The 17,034-nt window shown below is 38.7% G+C and overlaps 1 protein-coding gene across 5 annotated transcripts in view; it reads left to right on the top strand.

The window, feature by feature from the left end:
* Positions 1-2,669: 2,669 nt before the first annotated feature.
* Positions 2,670-17,034, top strand: part of PBK (PDZ binding kinase) — a 28,400-nt gene continuing 14,035 nt past the window's right edge. For 2 of the 5 annotated variants that reach the window (XM_019440862.2, XM_019440856.2), the window contains exons 1-3: positions 2,670-2,776; positions 8,154-8,231; positions 12,715-12,808. In XM_019440862.2, coding sequence (XP_019296407.1) covers positions 8,174-8,231; positions 12,715-12,808 — 152 coding nt within the window. In that variant the 5' untranslated portion in view covers positions 2,670-2,776; positions 8,154-8,173. The other 3 variants (XM_019440858.2, XM_019440861.2, XM_019440859.2) reach the window with 3 other exon arrangements.

Genomic DNA, 17,034 nt, shown 5'->3' with positions numbered 1-17,034 from the left:
AGACTAGAGTTTGATATACGTCCAATTTAAAAAAGAAATTTCCTGAAAACTAGAGCTGTGTGAGAAGAAACAGGCTGCTTGGCATATCCAAAGTCCTCTCCCTGGAAAGGGATGACACAGAGGCATTTCCACATCTTGGGAAGCCTGACAAACCGTTCCGGTTGCCTAAACAGCACCCTAGGGACATGTCGAATTGACTGGTTGGATATACGGATGTGAGAAGATGAAAATGTTGAAATGTATTTTTCTTCCTCTTTCCAAAAAGTTCCCACCATTCTTCTAGCCAATCATTAGATCCATATGGCCTCAAAGAAAATGCAAATGTGGGGCGCCTGGGTGCCTCAGTCGGTTAGGCATCCAACTTCAGCTCAGGTCACGATCTCTCAGTTTGTGGGTTCGAGCCCCATGTCAGGCTCTGTGCTGACAGCTCAGAGCCTGGAGCCTACTTCAGGTTCTGTGTCTCCCCATCTCTCATCCCCTCCCCTGCTCATGCTCTGTCCCTCTCTGTCAATAATAAATAAATGTTTAAAAAAAAGAAAGAGAATGCAAATGTAACAGCAGCAGGAAAAAATGTTAAGATTCTTTTTTTTTTTTTTTTTTTTTGCTTCCAACTAGGCTCTTGAAAGTCAGAAGAGGAGGCCTTGAACAGAGAAGCTGGAGTTTATGCCATAAAAAAGGTGACAATGCAGATATTCCTTTGGGTACAACCAGCCCAGAGCCAAATAGAGTCTGGGGTTCTTTTGCCTAAACCAAGGATTCCAGGCCATTTACACCCTGAAAGAAATAACCAGTCCAAGTGGGAAGCTGTTTCCATGACAACTGACTGGCATGCAGGATTTTGAGATTTAACAATTCCATTTCACAGGCAATAACATTAAGCTTATGAAATTCAGATGTTTCTCTCAATAATCTCTGGAGATACTTTTTTGGTTGCAAGATGGGAAACAGGATGGTTATAAGTCTTTACCCAAGGGCTTTCATTCTTGTGAATATTTTCTGCCTCATGTTACACCTGTGTCAATACCCTCATCTCCCTGGAGTTTTTTCCCACAAGTAGTGGTTAATGAAGCTCTAAGTCTCTAGCTTTAGGCAGGATTTTATTAGCCAGTAAGAATAGAAAATAGAGAATTGTAAAAAAAAAAATAGGATTTAATTAAAAATGTAGAAAATTATAGATTTTTTTAAAAAAAGATGACGAAATTAGAGGTGCCTGGGTGGCTCAGCCAGTTGAGTGTCTGACTCTTGATTTCGTCTCAGGTCAGCATACCAGGAGCATAGAATGGAGCCCCAAATTGGGCTCTGTGCTGAGCGTGGAGCCTGCTTAATGCTCTCGCTCTCTCTCTCTCTCTCTCTTTCTCTCTCTCTCTCTCTCTCTCCCCCTCCGGGTGCCTTAACTTCAATCAGTTAAGCCTTCAACTTTGGCTCAGGTCATGATTTTGGGTTCGTGGGTTCAAGCCCTGCATTGGGCTCTGAGCTCCCAACTCAGAGCCTGGATCTTGTTTCAGATTCTGTGTCTCCCTCTCTCTCTGTCCCTCCCCCACTCACACTCTGTCTCTGTCTCTCTCAAAAATAAATAAATATTTTAAAAAAGATGATGAGGTTTATATTATGCCTCTATAAAAAAAAAAAAAAGTTAGCGTGCAAATAGGAAGGTGCAATGAGATTATCTATGCTTAGCAGAGGGTGACCAAATTGGAAGGCCCTGGAGGTGGAGGGGTGTGTGTGTGTGTGTGTGTGTGTGTGTGTGTGTGTGTTGGAAGAAAGTTTGAGCACATTTGTTAAAGAAGGAATCCAAGTTCAACGTGGGTTCAAATTCTGATTCTACCATTTATTAGCTCTGTGACTTTAGGCAAATGACTTAACATCTCTGTGCCATAGTGTCCTTAATTGAAAAGTGAGTTTACGATCATAATGACCTACAAAATAGTCTTTTTTGTATAATGGTGTGTGTGTGTGGGTGTGTGTGTTTTCTTAGGGCATTTCCTCATCCCTCCCCTCCTCCTCCTACCCCACAGAGTCTAAGCTCTTCCTGTTCAGGAGGTCATTCTATGACTTCATCTGTGTGCCTCTTGTAGTAACTACTATAGTCCATCCTGTGCAGTGGCGTTCCATACACACCTGGCAAATGGTAGGTGCTCTATGAATGAAATGAACAAATGTTGAACTGAAAGTGGTCATTACAAGAGTTAGCAAGATTTCTAAATAACTATTTTTCTTCATAGCCAAAAATAATTGTTACTCGAGGCTAATGCATTTCTAGTTAGAGTGTTTCATGACCAAATAAATCTGTAATAAAAATTTATATAATGATCATCACACATTTTGAGACCACTGTTTGTAATTGGGGAAGAATTTCAGCCTTAGCTACATGTATAAATACTCTTTTTAACCGGAGTTGTCCCTGTGGAAGGCTGACCGTGGCTATAAAAATCAGTTTGTCCTTTCTTGAGCTTCTTCCTTTTATTTGTCTTCAAGGCGTCCCCGTTTGATAGCAAGATACGCTCGCGGAGACTAGAAAAGGCCGGGAAACGACTTGCGAGAACAAGCGAGAACGGCTTGTTATGTCCTTCGCGCCACCCCGTAGTTTGCGGCCTCGCAGGGGCGGCGCGCGCGGTTTTGAAAGCGGGGAGTGTCCCGTCGCAACGGCTGTTAACAAGTTCGCGTGTTGGTAGGTGGCGGGGCGCTGAGGCAGCCGCTGAGGGTCTTGTTGGCGGCCACGCGGGATCAGTGTTCAAGATAGCCTTGGCCTGGACCTCTCCACCCCAGCGCGGCTGCGGTAAGGGGAGCTTTTTGCGGACCCCCGACCACGCGTGGGCCCGGGTTGGAGCCGAACGCGCCCCCCCCACCCCCCCAGCCGACTCCTCTGCGTTTGCTTCGTGACCGTTCAGGGGCCTAGAGGGAAAGGTGAAGACGTTGGGAATGTGGCGTTACACTGGGAATGACTTTTCGAAAAATGTTTGCGACCCAAACCCGAGTCTGAATCACGGCTAGGGTGGGGATTTCAAGAAAGAAATTGCCTTTTCTCAAGAGCAGCCTAGCCATGTGTACTTTTAAGGAATATCCGCAGGAGAAGGTGATGGTGAGCACCCATCTAGCAAGGTGTCTGTATTTTACAGTTGGTTTTATAGACCGTGTAGGCCCGGGACTCTGGTGTCTGTCTGCTTGAGGCTGGACCCCAGTGTGTAGGTACAGCTTAGATGCACCAGATTCGAACACGGGGGCGCGTGCCTGGTGGAAACGGCGGTTCATTACCCCGCAGCCGAGTGAGTCTCAATTCCAGCTCTTAGGGGCGGCTGGAACTGGTGAAGGATTTCTGGTGGGAATGGAGAGGGTGGGGATTGAGAAAGAGGAGTAGGAAGCACACTTCCCCTCTTTGAACGTCTCACCTGATGTTGCTTTCATTTTTCAAGTGAGGTGACTGAGCAGGTGGAAGAGGGATTTTAACAACCAGCCCGCTATACGCTCTTGGATCAGGGGATGAACAGTCATGTGACTCTACGTGCAGGAATCCATAGCGTGTAAAGTGTACAGGACCCTAGAAATAATCTGGTCAGAACTTTGCCTTTCTTTTTCAGTCTACCTTTCCTGCCCATTTTCCTTTTTTCAATTAACGCTACCAATTCTCTCATTTTGTTGTTTTTTTTCTTTTTTTCCTGTCTATCTATACACTTTAGCTCTACCCAGTAGGATCCATGTATTTGTTTAGTCTTAGGGTGGCTTAGGGTCCAAAAGTTATTGACATCTGATCCAATAGATCTTTTGATTAGCTTGCTGAGCTCTGTTAATTTTTAAATACTGCTTCTTAAACAGTACTTGATTTTTTTTAAATATCCTAAATACTCCATAGACTATGAAATTTTGCCTAGCCCTACTACTCTCATTTTTAATGTATCTTCATGTAAGATAATCACAATTTTATGCTGTTACCTTCGTAAGGATTTTGTGATTTAGATTACAATGGTTATTTAGCAATTAATATATAGATAGATCTATATACAGAGAGAGATTATATATAATATGAGAGTTTGGGCTTGTGGCCAGAAGCCATCTGTCAGACTGAGACCTAAACTGTGTATAGATGCCTCAGGCATCTTTTTCCACGACAAAACACAGTTTAGGCATAGATAGGGTGTGGCCTCTTTAGATGTAAGTAGCTTGGAGTGGAAAGTGGAACTGAGTCCTAGAGTGTTCTAGAAAGTAATGTTAAAAGACTTGTTTAGGGGCCCTTGGGTGACTGTCAGTTAAGTGACCGACTCTTGGTTTCTGCTCAGGTCATGATCTCACGGTTCATGAGTTCCAGCCTCGCATCTGGCTCAGCATCCATGGTTACTCTTGGTTACATGAGTAACATGGTTACATCTCAGGTTACTCTTTTCCTCATTTCTTACATTCATTCCTCAGAGCTCTGTGTTTTCTATCTATATATACTCTTTAGGTGATCTTATCCAGTCTCTTGACTTTAATACCATATACATGCGAATGTGCCACAACTTTGTATCTTCAACTTGGATTTCAGACCTATATCCAGCTGCCTACTTCACGTTTTTACTCAAATGTTTAATCAAGCATTCAGAATTGAGTTCCTGATTTCAGTAATGGCACCTCTGTTCTTTCAGTTGCTCAGTCTGAAAACTTAGAGCTATCCTTGACTTTTCTCTCATTCCTAACAAAAATCCAAACATTAGGGAATCTTATTGGTTCCAGATTCATAATAACATCCAGAACCCAGCAAGAGCTGAAATCCTTATGGTGACCGAAGCTCTGTGAAAGAAGCTGAAGTCTTTATGGCTTCAGTGCTCTGCTTGATTTGCCATCCTTCATCCCCAAACTCTTGTTTCTTCATTTCCTTCTCCCTTTTCCTAGTCCTGCCCTCTCAGCTTTTCCTTGAACATTTATTTCTGCCTCAGGGCCTTTATATTCACTACTTTTGTCCTGCATACTTCCCCTAGATGCAGCTCCCCTGGGCTAGCTCCCTCACTTCCTTCAAAGGAATCTCTTCGGATGAACCTCCTTTGACCACCCTAACTCAGATTTCAAGCCCTTTCCCAATACTCTGCCTCCCTTCACTGGTGTATCTCCCCTGACTATATATCGTTATCTTATGTATTTCTTCTACTGTTTGTTTGGGTCTTGTTCACTGCTGGGTCTCCAGTGCCTAGAACAGTGCCCAGTACATGGTACATGCTCAATAAGTGTTTGCTGACTGAGTGAATGAAGAGTAGCTTCCTTTAGGTAGACAGAAGTCTTAGAAGGTCATCGCAGTGCCCCTTTTACAACTTCTCGTGAGGGTAGATGAATGAAGATGGATGAAGGGGAATCAGAACCACGTGGGGAAATTACTTCCAAAGTAGAAGTAGCTGCTTCAGCCCACTCTGTTAAAATAGTTTATCCTTCCTGAAAAGTATGAAACTTGTTCTGAAAAAACGTGTTCCTCCCTTCCAGTTAAACGTTTCACTTGGTAAAATTAGTGTATACTTGCATGGAAAGGGGATCTTTGGTGTTCTAAATTCAGGTAAATCCAAAGATAGTGGTGACTGTAGCTACTTTAAAAAAAAAACAACAAAGGTCTCATTAATAGACAAAGCTGGGCCTTTAAGGTGATTTTTCTTGGCAGAGTTTTTTAAAATGCTATTTCTTTGGGCTCTATACAAAATTTAAACATATGGTCTCTGTCTCCCAATATTTAATTAATTAATTTTTTAATTATTTTTTTTAACATTTATTTATTTTTGAGAAACAGAGAATGAGCAGGGGAGGAACAGAGAGAGACGGAGACACAGAATCTGAAGCAGGCTCCAGGCTCTGAGCTGTCAGCACAGAGCCCGACACAGGGCTTGAACCCACCAACCGTGAGATCATGACCTGAGCCAAAGTCAGTTGCTTAACTGACTGAGCCCCCCAGGCGCCCCATATTTAATTTATTTTTTAATTTAAATTCCAGTGTAGTTAGCATACAGTGAATACAGTTAGAATATAGTTATATTCATTTCAGGTGTACAATATAGTGATTCAGCAGTTCTGTATATTACTCAGTACTCAAGGTAAGTGTACTTTAAAAAAAATTTTTTTTTTTTACATTTATTTATTTTTGAGAGACAGAGTGAGACAAAGTGAGAGTGGGGGAGGGGCAGAGAGAGAGGGAGACACAGAATCCAAAGCAGCCTCCAGGCTCTGAGCTGTCAGCACAAAGCCTGATGCGGGGCTTGAACCCACAGACCATGAGATCATGACCTGAGCTGAAGTCGGAAGCTCAACCGACTGAGCCACCCAGGCACCCCAAGATAAGTGTACTCTTAATCCTCTTCACCTATTTCACCCATCCTCCCCATCCTTCCCCCTGGGAACCACCAACTTGTTCTCTATAGTTAAGAGTCAGTTTTTTCGTTTGTTTTTGTTTCCCCCTTCCACCTTTGTTCATTTGTTTTGTTTTTTGTAATTCCACATATGAGTGAAATCATATGGTATTTGTCTTTCTCTGACTGGCTTATTTCACTTAGCATTATACTCTCTCGATCCATCTATGTTGTTTTATGTGGCAAGCTTTCATTCTTTTTTAATGGCTAATATTCCATTGCATGTATAAACCACATCATCTTTAATCATTCATTTATTGATGGACAGTTGGGTTGCTTCCATTATTTGGCTATTGCAAATAATGCTGCAATAGACTTCAGGGTGCATGTATCCCTTTGAATTAGTGTTTTGATATTCTTTGGGTAAATACCCAGTAGTGAGATTACTGGATCATAGGGTAGTTCTATTTGCAATTTTTTGAGGAACCTCCATACTGTCCTCCATAGTGGCTGCACCAGTTTGCATTCCCACCAACAATGCATGCGGGTTCTTTTTTCTCCACATCCTCATCAACACTTGTTTCTTGTGATTTTGAGTTTAGCCATTCTGACAGGTGTGAGGTGATACCTCATTGTGGTTTTGATTTGCATTACCCTGATGGGGTGATGATGAACATCTTTTCATCATGTGCCTGTTGGCCATCTATGTCTTCTTTGGAAAAATTGTTCATGTCTTCTGCCCATTTTTAATTGAATTATTATTTGGTGTTGTATAAGTTCTTTATATACTTTGGATACAAACCAAGCAAGCTTATAGACATGTAGTGACAGTTTGCTTTACAATAGATCTGATATGAAACCTAACTTTTTTTTAAAAAGAAAAAGTAATATTTAAAGTTTTTATTTAAAAGATTCCTTAAGAAATATGTTACAGAAGAAATAAAAAGCTTAGATTAATTGCTTGTATATGAAGTATGTACATTTTCTGTTAATAGATAATTTTTACAGAATTTATTGAGATATAATTCACATAAAATAAAATTCAGTTTCTGAAAGGATATAATTTGGTGATTTTATTAGGAATAGTCAGAGTTGAATATGTTAAGTCAATACCTAATTTTAGTACATTTTTATCATCACAAAAGGATACCCCGTACCCACTAGCAGTCACTCTATGTTCTCCATTCTCCTCAGCTCCTGGCAATTACTAATCTATTTTCTGTCTGTGGATTTGCTTATTTTGGACGTTTTGTGTAAACAGAATCATGCATGTGGCGTCTTGTGTCTGGCTTCTTTCCCTTTAGCATAATGTTCTTAAGGTTCATTCACTTTGCAGTATACATCAGGACTCTTTCTTCTGACTGAATAATATTCTCTTGTGTGTGTTGTATACCGTATTTTGTTTTTTCATCATCTGATGAATACTTCTATTTCCTTTTTTTGGCTATTATAAATGAATGCCTCTTGCATAGACAAGTTTCTTTAAAGCTTATAAAAGACCTATGAACAATGGCCCCTGGGAAGTGTGAGAGGGAAACTTAACTTCACCTTTTTGTACTAGGTGATTTTTTTTAACCAAATGTATATATTACCTTTTTTTACCAAGTGCATGTATTGCTTTTTAGTTCAAGCAAACAAATAAATAAACAGTGACCTTGGGTAAGTAGTTGTACCTCTCTAGATTTTAATTTTCTCATTGTAGATAAAATTAAAGTAAATATTTGTTATGGTCTTTTTCAGTTCTCAAATTTTATGTTTATATGATAAAATGAGTCATAGTGTTATAGGATTTTTTTTTTCATGAATGAGAGTTGTATTCTGCAGAACTGGAGTGTAACTTTCAATTTGTTTTCATCATAGGACCTAGAGTGATTATTACAATGGAAGAAATCAATAATTTCAAGACACCAAGCAAATTATCTGAAAAAAAGAAATCTGGTAAGATATAAAATCTTTCTTCATTGTTACTGCTATTAGAAATGTCTTAGTATTGTTAGAGTTTGATCCTCTAGTTATTATTTATCATACACAAGTAATTTTAGCATAAGTCTTCTTTATAATGTTGATTTTAACAAGACTTATTTTGTAGGCCAGGGTTTGGCCATCTTTTGGCTAATTTTGTTGACCTCCTAATAGATTTGGAGGTTCTCCCTGGTGAAGAATCAATTTGAACCATTAAGGAACTACTTTATCTTTCCTCTTCTCATACATGCAGTGCTCCTGGGAGGGAAAGATATTTTCTAAGGCAATTCAGTGGATAAAGGGTAATCTTTTCAACAAATAGTATCCTGAAACCATGCTAAAGTCACTTATTCTATTAGCTTTTTTAGAGATTGCTGAGGCTATTATATACATAGTAGGTACTGTCTTAGATAAATAAATACAGTGTTACTTTTTTTCTTTACCAGTCTGTATTGTATTTCCTTTTTCTTTCTTTATGTCACTGGCTCTAGTATATTTTTTAATAGAAGAGGTGCAAGTGGATACTTGCTTATTCCTAGTGAAGTTAGATTTTGGTTTTTCATAGTTATCCTTTATCAGGTTGAGAGATTTACTTTTATTTTCTTCTATTCTCCTTCATCAGGTTGAGGGTTATTATGAATGGATGTTGACTTTGTCAAGAACTGTTTCAGAATCTATTGGGATATTTTGCTTTTTTAGTTTTCAAGGTGGTAAATTATGTTAATTTTCAAATGTTAAACCAACCTTTCATTCCTGGGGTAAAGCCAGTTTGGTCATGATGTATTTTATACATTGCTTCAGTCAGTTTGCTAATATTTTCTATGTTCATAAGGGATATTGGGCTGTAGGCGTCTGTTTTTGGAATATCTTTCTGATTTTGGTATCAACGTATTCTATATTCATAAAGTAAGGTGGAAAGTGTTTCTTTCTTCTTTAAGAGTGTATGTAGAATGATAGTTTTTCCTTAACTGGTTTTCTTCCTTTACTGATAGTAAAGCCATGTGGCCTGAAGTTTTCTTAGGAGGAAAATTTTAACTGTGCCTTCAGGGTTAGTAGGTATAGGGCTCTTCAAATCATTTATTTCTTCTTGTGTAAGCTTTGTTAGTGTTTTTCATAAAATTTTTTCACTTTCAAGTTGTCAAACTGTTATCCATGATATACTCTTAATACCTTATTACCCTCCTAATGTCAGTAGGGTCTGTGGTGATATCTCCTTTTTCATGTCTGATACTTGTATTTTACATTTTCTTTCTTGACTTGATGCTTATCTATTTTGGTGAATGTTTCAGGCACTTGAAAAGATCATACTTTCTGCTGTTAGGTACAGTGTTCCATGAATATCATTTAGGTCAAGCTGGTTGATTTACTTAGGTTGTTTCGTTCATCTTCTGTATCTTTACTGATTTTATTTATTCTCTTACTGAGAGAGGTGTCTACACCTACAATTGTGGATTTATTTACTTTTGAGTTCTATCAGTGGTTACTTTATGTATTTTGAAGCTTGTTGCTAGACACCTATACATTTAGGATGGTTATTTCTTTTGATGATTTACCCCTTTTTTTAATTAAAAATTTTTTTTCTAATGTTTATTCATTTTTGAGAGAGAGACAGAGAGCATGAGTGGGTGAGGGGCAGAGAGAGAGAGAGGGAGACACAGAACTTGAAGCAGGCTCCTGGGTCTGAGCTGGCAGCAGAGCCCAATGCGGGGCTCGAACCCATGAACCGTGAGATCATGACCTGAGCCAAAGTTGGACGCTCAACCGACTGAGCCACCCAGGCACCCCTGATGATTTACCCCTTTACTATTATGAAATGTCTTTCTTTATCCAGTGTTGTACTGTTTCAAGTTCACTTTATGTGATAGTAATAGAACCAATCCGGTTTAATTTTGATTAGTGTTTGAAGCATATGTTTTCCAACTTTTTACTTTTAACCCGTCTGTGTTTTTCTATTTAAAGTAAGTTTATTATAGACAGCATGTAATTATGTCTTGTTTTGCTTATATCCATTCTGAAAACTTCTACCCTTAATAGGACTGTTTAGTCATTAGCCATATGTGCTGATTTAAATTTAGGTTCAAATGGGGCGCCTGGGTGGCTCGATTCGTTAAGCATCCAACTTCAGCTCAGGTCATGGTCTCCCCATTTGTGGCTTCAAGCCCTGCGTAGGGCTCTGTACTGACAGCTCAGAGCCTGGAGCCTGCCTCAGATTCTGTGTCTCCCTCTCTCTCTGCCCCTCTCCCACTCACACTCTCTCTGTCTCTCAAAAATGAATAAACATTAAAAAAAAAATTTTTTTTTTGTTTAATTTAGGTTCAAATGAATTGAAATTAAATACAATTACAAATTTAGTTCCTCAGTTGTACTACTTTTCAAGTGCTCAGTAACCACATATGCTAGTGACTACCATAGTGGACAACACAGATACAGAATATTTCCATCATGACAGAGAGTTCTATTGGACAACACTGTTTAGACTATTTACCTTTAATGTAATTCCCTGTGATTGGATTAAATCTATTTTGCTATTGTCTAATAGCTCACTGGTGATTTCTTTATATTTTTCCTTTATTTTTACTATTTTTACACAGAAAGAGCATGAACACACACGAGAGCATGTGCGAGCAGGGGAGGGGCAGAGGGAGAGAGAGAAGCTCAAGCAGGCTCCACACACAGCAAGGAGCCTGACAGGGGACTCCATCTCACAACTGTGAGATCGAGACCTGAGCTGAAATCACGAGTCAGAAATTTAACTGACTGAGCTACCCAGACACCCCTGTATATTTTTCCTAATCTTTTTTTTTTTTTTCTGTGCTTCATCTTGGTAGTTTTTGTTGCTTTGTCTTAAAATTCAGTTACTTTCTCCTCTAAGATGATGTTATTCTTATCCATTGTATTTTTTATTCCTTGAAGTCCCATGAGGTTTTTGGTTTTTTTTGTTTTTTTTTTTTTTTTTACATCTTCTTTGCTTGTTCTTACATTTTCCTTTACATTACTGAGTATATTTTTTTAAGATTTATATTTTAAGGTTCTTAACCTCCGAAGTCTCCGTTACTGTTATTTTATGGTATATTTCTATTGGTTTATTTTTCTCCTGGTATGGATTATCTTTCTCCTTTCATGCCTGGTAATTTTTTTCGGCTGCTGGACATTTTACATTGTTGAGGGCTATATTTTCTTGTTCCTTGCAAGGGTGTGTGATTTTGTTATGGTCCAGTTACCTGCACATTATTAGCTTATTTCTTTTGAGGCTTTGAAGCTTTATTCTAAACCTTTTCCTTGGGCTAAAATATAGCTATACTATTAAATTGTGACCATTTAGAGGACTTTAATCAATACCCTGTGTGTTACAGAGTTACCACACTCTGGCTGATGGTGAGAGAACTATTCCTAGACCTGTGTGATCTCTGACTGTCGTTGAGTCTACTGCTTGCATTTGGTGCTTTTCTTGACTTTGGGATGTTCTATTCATCGTATGTCAGATAACCAAACACACAAAGGGAGACCTCTTTTCAGCTCTCTGGAGCTTTCTCTCTCATTTTGTGGCTCCCTGTAGTTCCCTGCTCCACAAATTCTAGCTTCTTAGGCCTCCTTGACCCCTGATCTCCATCTTCTAAATTTGATTAAGATTTCTGGGCTCTATTTCTTTGTGCTGCAGCCCAGAAAGTGCCTTCAAGCAATAAGTTAGGGCAGGGCTAGGCCTTACCTCATTTGTTTTTCTTCTCTCAGACATTTGTTGTCAAATGTCTGAAAACTTGTATCAAGTTTTTTAATTGTTCATGATGAGAAGATTGTTCAATTGTTCACGAACAAAAGTAGGACTCCTCTATCTCATCTTTTTTAATGACTGTATTATGCTCTGTAATACAAATATAGTATAATTATGACTCTAGTGATGACTATTTAGATGTTTTGTTTGTTTTTTGCAGTCACAAAATCAGATCCCCAGTATTCAAATATATATGTGTGCATGCATGTGTGTCTATGATGTCTTTCAATCATTGGCAAACAGCATACAGTAAATAGTTCAGGCTTTGTGGGCCACATAGGGACTCTATGGACTCTTTTATTTCTAAGTAATCTCTACACCAAACATGAGGCTCGAACTCACAACCCGAGATCAAGAGTTGCATGCTCTACTGACTGAGCCAGCCAGGCACCCCTCATATTCTTCTTTATTTCTTCACAACACTTTTATAATCTAAGAATAAATCTTAGCTTGTGGGCCAAACAAAAATAGGCTGTTTGCTGACCCCTGCTTCGGTGTTGCCATAAGATAGGGCTCCAAAAGTAGACATAGTCAAAGGATATCCATTTAAAATTAGGGTAGATAATAGTATCAGATTGCTCTCCAAAAGACTATGCCAATTAATACTCATATGTTGAAAATATTAGGATGCTTGTGTAGAGGTCTTTTCAAACATTTACTTTCTATTTTAATTTTTCTTTCTGACATCAGCACTATGTTCAACTCCATGTATAAATATTCCTGCCTCTCCATTTATGCAGAAGCTTGGCTTTGGTACTGGAGTAAATGTCTACCTTATGAAAAGGTGAGTATAACATTCCAGATTAACCTTTTCACATGAAATATAGTTGCACTGTACTTGGAGACAAAGAAGAATATGAAAATTTAAATATTTTGATTTGAGGTATGTTCCTGATCTTATCTGACTGCTATATTCCAGTCCTAGAACATTTTATAATTTGTCAAGAGTTTTTCCTGATATACTTTTATCCTAACTTCCTGGTGATGGGTTACTAAAGAAGTAATTTACAATTTTTCGTTGGCTTGTGTGGGAAGGGAAAGGGATAGAGGAAAGGGGTTCCTGTATGGTAACAATGCAGGATTCTCAATAAGAAAATCTCAGAAAGGATGCTAATATTGGGGGATGTCAGTGACTGCTTATCTCTGTTTGGAGAGTGGCCTTCTCAAGATGCTCTCATTTAAAGAAGTAAAGTTTTTTATTTCTTATGTCGTTGTTAAGTGAGAAGGGTATATACAGGATTTTAAAGCAGGACATTTGTGTTAAAAGAAAAATGAAATTATAAGTGTCAACAAACACATTCTTAAAAAAATTGTTTCTGTAGGGGCGCCTGGGAGGCTCAGTCGATTAAGCGTCTGACTATTGATTTCTGCTCAGGTTATGATCTCACAGTTTGTGGGATCGAGCCCCTTGTCAAGGCTCCGGAGCCTGCTTGGGATTCTGTCTCTCCCTCTGTCTCTGCTCTTCCCCACTCTCTCTCAATAAAAAAATAAACTTAAAACAAAAAATTTTTTTTCTTTGACTCATTACTCTGTACCTAGTTTCATGTTTCTTAAGTGGCAAACAACTTAGGTCAATATATATTCCTTAATGCATTCTTAGAATTAGCCTGACTTCCACCGTATCCTTAGCTTCATCCAGGTTTATGTTGTTTCCAAATAGAAATGCTTTCTTCAGTAAAAGCTAATGAATTGAGGGCCGCCTGGGTGGCTCAGTCAGTTAAGCATCCAACTTCGGCTCAGGTCATGATCTCATGGTTCATGAGTTTGAGCCCCGCTTGGGGCTCTGTGCTGCCAGCTCAGAGCCTGGAGCCTGCTTCAGATTCTGTGTCTCCCTCTCTCTCTGCTTCTACCCTGCTCGTGCTCTGTCTCTGTCTCTCAAAAATAGATACATGTTAAAAAAAATTTTTTTTAAAGCTAATGAATTGAGAATAACATAGCAATTATATATAAGTGGCTATTCTTGAAGAATTTTTGCAGTTTAAACACCTTCTTTGTGTGTTTCTGTGCTATTTGTTTTCTGGACATTCTTTAGTGTCTAAAAACTCTTGTCCAAACTATTTTGAAAGGAAAACATTTCTCACAGGTTCATGGTTAGTCTCGTTTTTCCCCCTTTTAAAAAAATGTCCTTAAATGTAAACTGTGTTGCCAACAAAGTTCTATGTATGAGAGACTTAATTAGAAAGCTTCACATTGTTGATACTGAAAAATAGCCCTCACTGCCTGACCATACCACTCCTAATGTGGCCCTGTCAACCTGGGATTTTCTTTTACTGGGAACCTGGACATTTCCTTTACTTCTCTAGTGAATCGGATCCTGTTTTTCTGTATCTTACATCTTACTGTTTCTTGGTTTACATTTCATTTTGATTGAGGGCATTAGTAGCTCCCCATGAAAAGATGCACAGGAAATAGATTTTTGAGAATTTGCATTTTTGAAAATGTTTTCATTTTACCCATGTACTTGAATGGCCCTTTTTGTTTTTCTGGATCACAATTCTCCTCTGGAAATAATTTTCCTCTAGAATTTCGGGGGCATTGCTCCATTGTTTATTAGCTTATAGTGGTGCTCTTGACATTTCTGAAGCTTTTTATATGATCTGTTTTATGTAATCTGTCCCTCCCACTGTCCTGGAACCTTGTATGATCTGTTTGTCACCAGTGTTCCTGAAATTTCACAGTGACATACATGGGTATGGACCTCTTGGAATCTGAAAATTCCTACTCTTAAATTTTAAGATACTATTTTTTAAATTACTTTGTTGATAAAACTATCAACCTTTTACCACCTTTCCCCCCTACCCCCCATTCTCTTCTCTATCAGGAATTCCTATTATCTACCTTTTTTGGGGGGGGGGTTCTTTTTTCTCTCTGTCTTTTTGCCCTGTTTTCTGGGAGATTTCTCCAACCTCATCTTCTGATATGTCTATTTTTTTCATTTTTGTCTTTTTTTTTTTAATTTTTTTAATGTTTATTTTTGAGAGAAACAGAGAGACAGAGCATGAGTGGGGGAGGGGTAGAGAGAGGGAGACACAGAATCCAAAGCAGGCCCCAGGCTCTGAGCCGTCAGCAGAACCTGAAACGGGGCTCAAACCCGCAGACCATGAGATCATGACCTGAGCCAAAGTCAGATGCTTAGTTGACTGAGCCACCCAGGTGCCCCTGTCTGTCTTGTTTTTAATGAACTATCTGAAAGTTTTCCATTCTAAAATGGCATCCTAAGTCTTTTGAGGGTGCTATAAGCGCTGTGTATCCGGATCTGGATATTAATATACACATGTGAAAACACATTGAGCATTTAGTGTGCATCTGGCCATGAATTACCCTTTCCTTGTGTGGTTCACAGGTTCTCAACTGTGCCAGTACTAAACTCAGTTAAAGACCCTCTGCCTTTATCCCTTCCAAAGCCAGTCTCCAGTCTTCAGAAGCCGGGGGATTAGGAGGTGGACAACTGCTAGTGATACAGAATTGGGGAGGGCATCTAGGAATTCATCTGCTTTTTTTTTTTTTAATTTTTTTTTTTTTAACGTTTATTTATTTTTGAGACAGAGAGAGACAGACCATGAACAAGGGAGGGGCAGAGAGAGAGGGAGACACAGAATCTGAGACAGGCTCCAGGCTCTGAGCGGTCAGCACAGAGCCGGACGCGGGCCTCGAACTCACGGACCGTGAGATCATGACCTGAGCCGAAGTCGGACGCTTAACTGACCGAGCCACCCAGGCGCCCCTGCTTTTTAAGTAACTTTCAGGAAGTTCACTGGGCCTGTTAAGTCAGTTACTTTAATCTTTTTTCCAAGCTTCCAGAAATGTGTTGTCTCCTCTGCATTATTTGGATATAGGTCTTAATATACCCATTTGCTTTTATTTTAGTGGGGCTTGGGAGGTATCAAAATCATATGTGTAGTTTCAAGCTATCATTTTAATCTAGAAGTCTATATTTTTTTATGTTAAATCAAATTTGCATTCCTAAATTAGTTGTGATATATTACTATTTTTTAATAAAACTGCTGGCTTCATTTTGCTCTTTAGGAGTTTTACAGATATGATTTAAGTGGAATTGGCTTGTGATTTTCCATTTTTGCTGTCCCTGTTTGATTTGTTTATTAAGGTTATACTAAATTCATAGTCCCCTTTCTTTCTATTCCCTGGAACAGTTTATGTAAGATGGAACGATAGCTTCCTTGAAAGTTTAATAAACTCACTTGTAAAATTATTTAGGCTTACTATTTGTTACAAGGATATTATAAACTCTTGATTATGTTTTCTTAGAAATTTGTCCATTTTGTCTTTTAATTTTATTGAGGTAAAAGTTGTATTTATTCACATATTTTTGTATCTCTGACAAATCTGTGGCTGTTTTTGTTAACAGTATTATTGTTCGGGTCTTCTTTTATCTTTTTTCCTACTGCGATCTCATTAAAGATCTGCCTGTTTTATCTTTTCAACAAACCAACATATAGTTTGGCAAAATATTTTATTCAGATTTCATATATATGTCTGTAGATTGAGATATGTTATGGAAAAAGCAAATATGGAATTGTTCACTGAATTCTAAAATTTTTTTAATGTTTATGTATTTTTGAGAGAGACACAGAGTGATCAGGAGAGGGGCAGAGAGAGAGAGAGAGAGAGACACAGAATCTGAAACAGGCTCCAGGCTCTGAGCTGTCAGCACAGAGCCCAACATGGGGCTTGAACCCATGAACCAGGAGATCATGACCTGAGCCAAAGTTGGATGCTTAACTGACTGAGCCACCCAGGTGCCCCTGTTCACTGAATTCTAAACACTCAGGAGTTGAGGGGTACCCTTTGAAACTTGAAATACATATTTTTCTTTTTTTTTTAATGTTTATTTATTTTGAGAGAGAGTGAGTGTGCATGTGCCTCATTGTGAAGATTCCAAATTTATTTCTAAAAATGACTAGCCTCAAGTAAAACCGTGGTGTATTATTTTTCATATTTTTAAGTTTATTTTGAGAGAGTGCGAGCACACACCAGCAGGGGAAGGGCGGG

This window comes from Panthera pardus, unplaced genomic scaffold (genome assembly GCF_024362965.1).
Source record: "Panthera pardus isolate Hobbes unplaced genomic scaffold, ASM2436296v1 HiC_scaffold_13, whole genome shotgun sequence".
NCBI lineage: Eukaryota > Metazoa > Chordata > Mammalia > Carnivora > Felidae > Panthera > Panthera pardus.
The sequence above is the reverse complement of the archived record's forward strand: the minus strand, read 5'-3'. Positions and strand labels throughout refer to the sequence as shown.